Below are 10,613 nucleotides of genomic sequence, written 5' to 3' on the forward strand. Positions count from 1 at the left end.
CCGGCGAAAGCCTCCATCTCTGGCGTTTCTCTTCAGCCAGCCACTGGAGGGTGCGTCTGGTTGACGGGCAGTCTGCTGGTAGGTCATGAGGGTGGCATTTCTCCGGGCAGACACTCAGGGGTGGAACTGGCGTGGATCCCAGGTAGGAGGGAGGGTCACCAGCGGCCTCGCCCAGCCCCTGCTCCTTTTCCTCCCGGCTCTGAGCTCGCCTGCCTCGCCCCAAGTCTGCGTGGGTGCTGGGGCGCCTATTCTGGGAGTTAACAAGAAAGAACAGTCGGTTGTTGCTCCGTGCTGGCCGCCTGGAAAGGAGTATTGTAATATCCTGTCAGGTCGCCGGTGCCCTGGGTGAGCCGGGACAGGGAGGTGCACTTCCCCTTCTGTGCCGTGTGGGGAGGGTTGGCTGTTGGGGCTTACCGGTCCTGCTCCGCCACTCCCGGGGTTGGGAAGAGCAGGGGCCGGCCCCGCACGTGTCATGTCGCTACAGGGCCTTGAAGTAGGGCTTCCTGGCTCTGGGGTGGGTACTTTATTTTCCTTGTCTACAGTTTTCTCAGGTGATGTTTTCTGTAAAAAAAAAAATTGTCAGGATATACCTACTTTTGCTTTCATTGTCCTAATTAATGTCCTGTAGCCTGAAAGAATGACATCTGCCTCCTCGGAATCCGATAAGAGATTTAGTAAAGCTCCCTCCTCCCCCTTCTCTTGGCCGCTGAGCAGGACGTGCGTGGTGGAGGCCCGTGGGCAGCGCGGTGGCTCTCCCCGGAACCCCCAAAGCCATGCTTCCTCCCTGGCCTCACCCTTTGAAAAAGGTTCAAGTATTAATTGAAAGGACGCCCCCCCCCCCCCGTGATTATTAAGGCAAAACAGCTGCAGACCTCCTGTTGCTTTGGCCTTGGGTCATTCTAGCAAGTCAGTTTGTCGGTTCAGAGTGTGTTTGGGCTCCTGGACCCTGCGGAGCTGTCCCATTGTCAGAGGAGCACGTAGGGCAGAATTTCTGTGCCCGCTCGGTTATCGCTGAGGAGAACTCCCGGGAGGCAGAATTTTGATAGCATGGACTTCGCCTCGACGCGTCTGCCCACGCGGTGGAATGTGTCGTCACGGGAGCAGTGGGGCGGGTGCCCAGGCCAGGGCGGGTGGGTGATTTCATCAAAGCAAACCCCTCTGCTTTGTGTCTTGTAGAATGTCGTTCTTTCAGGAGGCTCCACGATGTTCAGGGATTTCGGACGTCGACTGCAGCGAGACCTGAAGCGCGTGGTGGACGCGCGGCTGAGACTCAGTGAGGAGCTCAGCGGAGGCCGGATCAAGGTAGGGGCGGGTGGGACGGGCGCGTCAGCCTGGCTGCTTCCGGTCCTTCCCGCCGCCGCTCCCCTTCCCTCCCGGGATGCTCCCCCCCCCCCCCCAAGCACAGCTGGTCTCCCCCATGCACGGCTGGTCCCTCTCCATGCACGGCCAGTCCCCACCCCCCATGCATGGCCGGTCCCCCCCTCCCTGTGCACAGCCAGTCCCGCTCCCACGCACGGCCAGTCCCCTCCTGTGGACCAGTGGCCGGGGCCTGAAAGAGGAACAGGTTGGTTTCTCAGCTGCTCGGTGAGACTACATTTGGGGATTCGCTGCCTGAACTCCTTCCAAGAGTGTAGCTTAGGCTGACGGCCCCTGGGCTGGCCACAGCCCCTTGGTGCCCACGCTGACCCATGGCTGCCGGCAGTTTCTCTGTCTTACAAGAGATGAGGCCTGTTGTGTGACGACCAGCTTCCAGGGAGAGGGGTCCGTTTGCAGTGAGGGTCTTCCACGTCCTTTGCAAACGTTCTCATTAAACGAAAATAACTAGCTGTAGCAGCGAGTTTCTGTGTGTGCCCCTCTGAGGTCATGTTCCGGATGCGCTGGTGTGTTCCCTGAGCTTCCAGGCGGGACCGGGCTCTGGCGTGGGGAAAATGGGAGCGAACACGCACGCTTCAGCCCAGCAGATCGTACTCTTGGTGAAGGGTCACTTCTCACAGTGGTTTGGGACACGATCTAGCTCTGTGGTGCTAAAACAGCTAATTTGTGTTGTAAAAAAATACAAGTTGGGTTAATTGCTTGGATTGTTTACTGTTTAAAAGGCCTTTAGCCTCATGAGCGCTGCGCCTCCTTGACCGGGGACCTCCTCGGCACCACTGCGCCGGGGTGGGGGGCGGCTCAGACGCTTCCTCCCAGAGGCCACATGCGGCTGATCCCCACGGAGGAACTCGGACACAGGGGACGGGCCTCGTGCCAGTGGTGGGAGGACGCTCCACTGCCGGCTCTCGGAGCGGGTGTCTAGTCAGCCGGGAGCTGAGCGGTGACCCATCGTGGGCCCTGGCGGGTGACCGTGCGCCGTCTGCTTTCCAGCCCAAGCCCGTGGAGGTCCAGGTGATAACGCACCACATGCAGCGGTACGCCGTGTGGTTCGGGGGCTCCATGCTCGCCTCAACGGTAAGTCCTCCCCAGGCCGTTCCGTGTCTCCTGCCTGTGCCCTCTGTGGGGCGGGAGCACATCCGTCCGGTCCCGGGTGGGTGGAGCACGCCCGCACTGTGCCTGGCACTCGGTCCCGGAGAGCTGAGATCCGTCTCGGGTGTTTCCCTTGCGCAGCGAGCCCCTGCCGGTCAGGTTACAGGCGATACGGCAGGCGAAGTCCAGACGTCACCCAGACGCCTTGCTTTAGTCATTAATTCCTGTAACCATTTCACGTGACAACTCCTTTTTCTCCTCAAATTTGCCAGTAGCTAGTGAAATGCTAATTCCGGGGAGCGTGTCGCTGGTGTAAGGGGGGCCGAGTCCATTTTAAAGAAATGAAATAAGGTCCCAGTCTGTAGCTCGGGCCTTGGAGGGGCGCGGAGCTTCCCGCTGGGGCCTGGCTGAGGGGTGGGGTGTTGGGGCAGGACTCTCCGGCCGGTGTCCTGGGGTAGGACTCCGACCTCCTTTCGGAAGGGTCTCGAGATCCCCTCGAACCGCCGCCCCGCAGCCCGAGTTCTTCCAGGTCTGCCACACCAAGAAGGACTACGAGGAGTACGGCCCTAGCATCTGCCGCCACAACCCCGTCTTCGGAGTCATGTCCTAGCGGCCGCCTTGCCACGGTCCCCCGGTCACGTCGCGCTGGTGAGCAGGTGCCGTCGGGGCTCGGACGAGACCGCAGCTCCTGTAAATAGTGGCGTTTGGTGTCGATGTCGAGAAGCGTGCTTGCGTCGCCGAGTGCATGAGCCAGTCCAGTGCACGTCACCCGTGTGCCCGCTGTCCGACGGCCCTTCCCCCGCCGCCCCTCCCCAGCCCGCCCCTCGCCTCCGTGCCTCCCCAGCTTCTAGTGGGCGAATCCAAGTCTGGAGGAATTCACCTGCGACTTGAAAAATCGCTAGGAAAAAAAACCCAGAAGATGACGCAAAATAGTCCCCCCAGGAAAGAATATGGGGCTGCAAATCCTTTTCCTCCCGGCCTATTTTTGTAAATAAAATGTTATAAACTTGAAATACAAATTGATGTTTATATTTCCTATCATTTTGTATTTTCTGGTATTTGGTACAACTGGCTGAATCTGAGCGCGGGTAGATGCTGGTGTCACGGAGTGCCGTGAGAACATGTTTTTCATCGTGGGCATGTTCTGATACGTGTGTAGGCAAACAAAATCCAACAGCAGACTTTTTTTGGCCATGTTTGCTAGAAAATGATTACACTTTGTTGGAGTGACATGAAGTTTCAACCTTAAACACTGTCGTATGAGAATCATTACTGATAATGTACCTTCCATTTTCCTGTTTGAACTTTCTGGAACTGTTTTATAGAAGACGCTGGTTTGCTCTTGGTTGTGTTGGGTGAAATGCTGCCTTGCACCCTTGTAATAAAAGCAGTTAGACTCTTTATAAAGATTTCCTGTTGTGCTGTGCTGGTCTTTCGGGTGTCCGCTCTGTGCCCAACTGGCAACTGGTGCCAAGCTTGCGGAAGGAAATTTCCCAGATTGAAGAGGACTTCCTGTCTTCAGTGACCGCTGCATCCCGTCCGGGAGTCCAGGAAGTGCCGTGGGATGGGTTTTGGGGTCAGGGTGGGGCCGGAGTCTCTTACGGATTCCCAGCAGCCCTTCCTGGGAGTTCAGAATCCTTGCCAGCGGCTTCTAGTAACTGCTCCGACGTTTGCTGAGTAGATCGCTGGCTTGAAAGGTACTTGGCTGAACTGAGACATTCAGTGTTCTCCATTTTTCGTGTGATACTGACATTACTTTCTAAACTGGTGCTTATGGTATTTGTTCTAAGTCACGAAGTAGGTTTTATTCTCTGAAAATTTGCCTTAAGAAACATTTAGTTTTGTTATTTAAGTTTAGAAGCGGGTATGAGAATAATAATGTCAGTTCTCCACTCAGAGAATAGTGGGGGAAATGTGAGTTTTCCATGCTGTAGGCAGTCCCTGCTTGTTCTTGAGGAATCGTCAGTGACCCCAGACCCTTGGTCTCCCAACGGGAGAGTCTCAGACCACTTGGTTCTTGGGATCACTGGACTGTTTCAGTTTCTCCTGGTTTCTCCAGCCACATTCCTGCCCGGTGTTCCAGGCTTGTGTGTCTGCCTTCATCGACATGTGGAAGCAGGAGCACTGCGTGTGGTGGGACTTGGCTAAGTGCAGCTGCACGTGACCTGATCTCAACAACACGCTAAGTCGGAAGGACTGTGATCCCTGATTTCCAGGTGGGAAACTATGGCTGAAAGGGATTCAGCGCATGCCCACGAGCACGGCTAGGAGGCAGAGCGTGACTCCGTCTGTTCTAACGTGTGCTTCCTCCGTCCTCGTAAGAGGAGGAGGAAGACAGCAACCGGGGGGGATGGTGGGGGGTCCCGCCCGACGGCAGGAGTCTGCGGAATGAATTCCATTAGATACCCGAGTAAGAAGAGTCTGGAAATGGCCGTGGGTAGGTGGGAGTATTTCCCCTCGAATCCAAATCCCTTGGTAAGGAATGTGTCTAGGAAGCTACCCATCTAGGACTTGGATGTGGAAGTTTTCATTTTCTTTCATAATGCTTTGCCAATGAATGTTTTGTCACACGGATCGATGTTGTTGTATTTCACAAGTAAGATACAAGAGTTGTTCGACGGAGCGCCTAGAGCTATCGTGGGCCCATCGTATGTGTTCTGTAAATTCCGGCCGTTGTCCATCTGTTCCCGGGCCCCGGGAGCCGTGCTCATCACAACTGCGTTAAAAAATACTTTCGGTGGGAGAGGAGAATTTTAGGTTCATGAACTAAATGGCCTTCAGAACTTTCATTAAGAAAACATATTTTAAAAAGCTCTCTGTATAGAATGGTAGCATCTAAACTTCACCCGGGTTTTTCTCGGTATTAAATTGCAGATACAATTGAGTCACTTTTATTCACGTAAAAGCCACCCTTTGCTGGGGGTGCGGCTGCCGCCTTCCCGCCGAGCTCCGAGCTGTGAGCCCTCCTCCACCACCAGCACGCGATGGCTTCGGTTCCGGTGACACGGGTTCCGCGGGCAAACGCAGTCGAACACACTGAGATTTGGTATCACCGCTGATCTCGGTGCAGGACGGTGCCAGCATCCTGGAGTGAGCAGCCCCAGCAGGGTTCCCTTTCCCGGGAGTGCTCCGGCTGTGGATGAAATCCACATTGAGCCATCTTCTCACCCGGGCCCCGCTGATGCCCTGTGCCCTGCCCCAGACTAAGGTCCTTGGAACTGGGGGACTGATGTTTGCACCCCGAGGACCTCCTGACACCTGGCACAGGGTGAGCGCCCAGTAAATACTGAACCGAATTCCTGTTCACATGGAGACTCCCTGCCTGGGGTTTCCAGGCTGCCTGAGCTCCGTACTGAGAAGTGTTCCATGTTCAGGGAAGCTTGTACAAGAGCTGGTTGTAATGTAATGTCCCAATTAACTATCATTACCTTAAGACTTGCAATGATATTAAAATCTAGCTCTACATAGTGACCCCGATAGACATCCCATGTACCCGGAAGGTGGACGAGGGATGCCATGGCACATCTCAGAGCATCCGCACGGTGACCCACGAGAGTCCAGTGGAAGAAACTGCCCCGCAGACCCCTTGAAGACCGAGAGTATTTTATGGTGGTAATAGCGGGTTCATTCTTCGACTTAACTAATAGGAATTAAGAGCTCTCATGTTACTGAAGCACCGACCGTTGTGTGATTAATTCCTTCTTTACGATCTCTCCATCCTATCTCATTTGTAAAAATTACGGTTGTGCCAAACAGGCTTGGGAGGTTAATCAAGTGCACAGCTTATTGAAAACCACACGAGAGACCCATTAAGAATATTTATCTGTTAAATAATTCTTTACTTAATTGAAGAATATTTCATAATGTTTCCTTTAAAAGTTGCTGTCAGGCTTGTTAAGTAGAAATATAAATTGATTGGCAAAATAATTGTATGGGCCCCTAATTGGCAATTATGTCAATTTCACATGGTCAGATGGAAAGAAATCTTTTTTTTTTAATAAAGATTTTTATTTATTTATTTGACAGAGAGAGATCACAAGTAGGCAGAGAGGCAGGCAGAGAGAGAGGAAGGGAAGCAGGCTCCCTGCTGAGCAGGGAGCCCGATGCGGGGCTCCATCCCAGAACCCTGGGATCATGACCTGAGCTGAATGCAGAGGCTTAACCCACTGAGCCACCCAGGTGCCCCGGAAAGAAATCTTTTTGAAAAGGAGAAAAGAAACTATAGCTTGATATTGGTATTGTGAAAGGATTTTCTAATGTTGGGATGTTCGTTCTTACTGCCCTGTGTTAAGTCTCAGAAGGAAGCGGTTTATTCCCTGGTTGACTTCTCAGGTTTTACCCTTTTGTCTTTAGGCCGGGCTGCTGTGGATGATTTCTAACTATGTGTGTGCACACCTTAATAAGTGTTATTAGTTTAGTAGGATTTGCTACTAAAAATTTGAGAACTTTTTAATTGATAAAAAGACTGTAACTTTATTAAAAAATTAATCATTACAAACCTAAGGGTTTATAATGTCAAAATATAAACGATATGCTGTGGCCATATTTTCAATATTCAGGGATCAGATCAGCTGTAATAATTGATCAGAGCTCCATTTAATTCACCCTTGGCCACAGATACATTCTGAGTAGTTTCCCACTAGACCTTCCTTGACCTTGAGTAATCTTTCTTCCTGCTTCTGGGTCGTATTTGGCAGTGGTGCCCGAATGCTGGAGGGTGTCAGTGAGGGTGCTGTGTTGTTGGCTTACGGTAGTACAGCGGAGCCGGGGGCCCGGGGCACAGAACAGGTCGTCTGAGATCCCGAGGACACAGCCCGGTGGTGCACCCGCTGACCATTGGTCCCCTGAGTCCCAGGTTACTTCTCGAAGTGCCTGTGAGCCATGGTGTGCCAGCCAGGGCTGCGGTGCAGACGGACTGGAACGTCCCCTCCTGGGGGACAGATAGACGTTAATTACAGAGTCAGATTGTGACCGACCACGGCGGGGCCCTGGGGGCCAGGTGCCGGTCTGCGGGCACATAGGGCTGGAGCCAGCACGGGAGCCAGGGGGTGGGTTGGAGGCTCTGAAGGAGCGGTGGGCAGCCGAGTTCCCAGGGGTGCGTGGAAGCAGGTTAGTGAAGGATGCCTGGGGAGAAGGTATCCAGGAGGCGGTTACTGTGGCAGTTTTCAAGGCAGCGCTAATAGCCTGGCGTGGAGGGCAGCAAGGAGATGAGGGTGTCCGAGGCAGGGCTGGGGGAGAATTGTGGCCTTTCTCTCAAGAATAAAGCACTTAAGCAAGTACAGGGGGGTTCTCAGATTTGTGCAGACATGCCTGGGAGTCTCTACCAAGAGCTGTAGCTTTTCCCGAGTCATGGGGTGGACCTGGAACGGTGGGGTGTCAGGGGGGTGGTGATGTGAGCTGGACGGGAAGGAATGCTTCTCTGGAGCTTGGGCTCGCGAATGGGCAGCTCCGGAGAAGTCCCTGTGAGACCAGACGGCCTGGGAGGCTCTGCCAGGGAGGAGAAGCTGGAAGCTTTATGTCTGAGTCTGTACAACAATGGGCAGAGTCGATTAGGAGTGTCCAAAGGGAGTCAGAAAACAGAATGGCCAGATCCTGTGATCTCTAGATGAAGGTAGGGAGCAAACGTTTTGAAGTTTAGGGATAATAAAATACATAGCTGGTGGATGTGGTTTTCAGTCTTGAAACAGAACGCTAATTTCTCCGGCTGTATTTAGAACTAGCAAGGTCTTTTTGAAGCCTCAGTGTGGTGCTCTTTTTCTTTTGCAGAGAAATCTACTGTGATATTTAAGAGTGATCAAAGCATTTTGGATAACATCACAGTGCAGAGAACAGACTCCTCATAATAATTAGAAATAAGCTAGCTAGGGGCACCTTGGCGGCTCAGTCAGTTGAGTATCTGCCTTTGGCTCCTGTCATGATCCTGGGATCGAGCCCCCCATCCAGCTCCTTGCTCAGTGGGGAGCCTGCTTCTCCCTCTCCCACTCCCCCTGCTTGTGTTCCCTCTCTTGCTGTCTCTCTCTCTTCCTCTCTCTGTGTCAAATAGATAAATTTAAAAAAAAAAAAAAACAGCTATCTAGAGAAATAAATTCTGAGCTGTACCAGTGCCAATGACTAACAGATGCTGTTCCACCAATGGGTCCCTCTCAGCTGGGCTTGCATATGAACTTGGGGTCTGACTATTCAGCCGTTTCCTTGAACTAAATTAGTATGTTTTAACATTCATTCATTAGGTCTTACGTTCACAGTAAATTAAATTTTATAGGTAATCGAAACACTATGGCATAGAAATGCCGCTCTCAAGCTGGTGCAGCCACTCTAGAAAACAGCAGGAGGTTCCTCAAAACGTCGAAAATAGAGCTACCCTACGACCCAGCAATTGCACTACTGGGTATTTACCCTAAAGATACAAATGTAGTGATCTGAAGGGGCACGTGCACCCAAATGTTTATAGCAGCAATGTCCACAATAGCCAGACTATGGAAAGAACCTAGATGTCCATCAACAGATGAATGGGTAAAGAAGATGTGGCACATATATACACAATGGAATATTACGCAGCCATCAAAAGAAATGAAATCTTGCCATTTGTGACGACGTGGATGGAACTAGAGGGTATTGTGCTGAGTGAAGTAAGTCAAGCGGTGAAAGACAATTATATGATCTCCCTGATATGAGGAATTTGAGAGCCAGGGCAGGGGGGTTGTGAGGCGTAGGGGAGGGAAAAATGAACCAAGATGGGATCGGGAGGGACACAAAACAAACTGAGGGTTGCTGGGGCTGGGGGGTAGGGACAGGTGCGTGATGGACCCTGGGGAGGGCGTGTGCGATGGTGAGTGCGGGGAAGTGCGTAAGCCTGATTCACGGACCTGAACCGGGGGCTCCTTATCCGTTACACGTCACTAAAGACAATAACACAAATGCCGCTTTCTGAATGAGGGTCCGAATGTTCGCATCATACGGCACTCAGCCTAAATGTCCCTCATGCCGAAGGTCAGCGGCATTATAGGTTTCCTAGAAATATGGAGCTTATGTCCTGGTTGATTGACTGTTGGATAACTTTTTTTAAATAATAAGTTTTTAAAAATTTTTATTTTTATTTTTTTACATAATTTTTACATAGTTTCTGCACCCAGCGAGGGGCTTGAGCTCATGACCACGAGATCAACCACGCTCTTCCGACTGAGCCCGCCAGGAGCTCCTTTTTCATTAGATTTTACTGTTAATTGCGGTGTAGGTCACGCGCACGGCCCCTCCGGTTCCGGGCGTCCCGCGCAGGGCTCGCCGCGCCGTGGGCCGGACTCCGCCGCCGTGACGCACCCGCGCCGCCGCCGTGACGCACAGGCTCCGCCGCCGTGACGCACCCGTGCCGCCGCAGTGACGCACAGACGCCGCCGCCGTGACGCACAGACGCCCCCGCGGAGACGCACAGACGCCGCCGGGGAGGCGCCCGGAGATGCCGGCGGTTCCCACAGCCCCGGCCGCGCGCGGCGCGGCTCCGGGCCCCGTTTCTCCGCGGCGACAGCCCTTTCCCGAGTAGGGGTCGAGTAAGGACACGGTGCTGCCGGCCGAGCCTTCGCCCCCGGTTCCCTCCGCACGAGGCCTGCGCTCGGGGCGCTCCGAGAGGACGACGGTGTCGCGGGCCTGGTCGCTCCCGCGGGCGCGTGTCTGTGGGACGGCGGGGAGCGGGGACGGCGTTCGTGCGCCTTGTTTTTGTTTTTAAAGATTGTATTTATTTGACAGACAGAGATCACAAGCAGGCAGAAGGGTAGGGAGAGAGAGGGGGAAGCAGGCTCCCTGCCGAGCAGAGAGCCCGATGCGGGGCTCGATCCCGGGACCCCGAGATCACGACCTGAGCCGAAGGCAGCGGCTTCACCCACGGAGCCACCCAGGCGCCCCGTGATGTGTTCTCGTCGGGTGACTTCAGAGGCTGGGTCAGCGCTCCGTTAGCTCCCCGGTTAGCTCGGGTCAGCGCTCCGGGTAGCGCTCCGGGCAGCCGCTGGAGCTCAGATTCGTAGCCCCTGCCCTCCGGCCTGTTTATGTCACGACAGCATCTCTTCTGGAGAATGCAGAGGAGGATTTAAAATGAAAACTGCTCTCCTTCTAGACCGGGAGAAATAATTTGCCAATTATCGGGACACTGTAAGGCGTGC

At 53.6% G+C, this 10,613-nt stretch overlaps 1 protein-coding gene across 3 annotated transcripts in view; it reads left to right on the forward strand.

The window, feature by feature from the left end:
- ACTR3B (actin related protein 3B) overlaps positions 1–3,872 on the forward strand; it is a 74,666-nt gene extending 70,794 nt beyond the window's left edge. For all 3 annotated transcript variants that reach the window (XM_059172336.1, XM_059172337.1, XM_059172338.1), the window contains 3 exons: positions 1,177–1,302; positions 2,365–2,448; positions 2,978–3,872. In XM_059172336.1, the coding sequence (XP_059028319.1) occupies positions 1,177–1,302; positions 2,365–2,448; positions 2,978–3,073 (306 nt within the window). In that variant the 3' untranslated portion in view covers positions 3,074–3,872. The remainder of the gene's footprint in view (positions 1–1,176; positions 1,303–2,364; positions 2,449–2,977) is intronic.
- The last annotated feature ends 6,741 nt before the right edge of the window (positions 3,873–10,613 follow it).

This window comes from Mustela lutreola, chromosome 4, assembly GCF_030435805.1.
Source record: "Mustela lutreola isolate mMusLut2 chromosome 4, mMusLut2.pri, whole genome shotgun sequence".
Lineage (NCBI taxonomy): Eukaryota > Metazoa > Chordata > Mammalia > Carnivora > Mustelidae > Mustela > Mustela lutreola.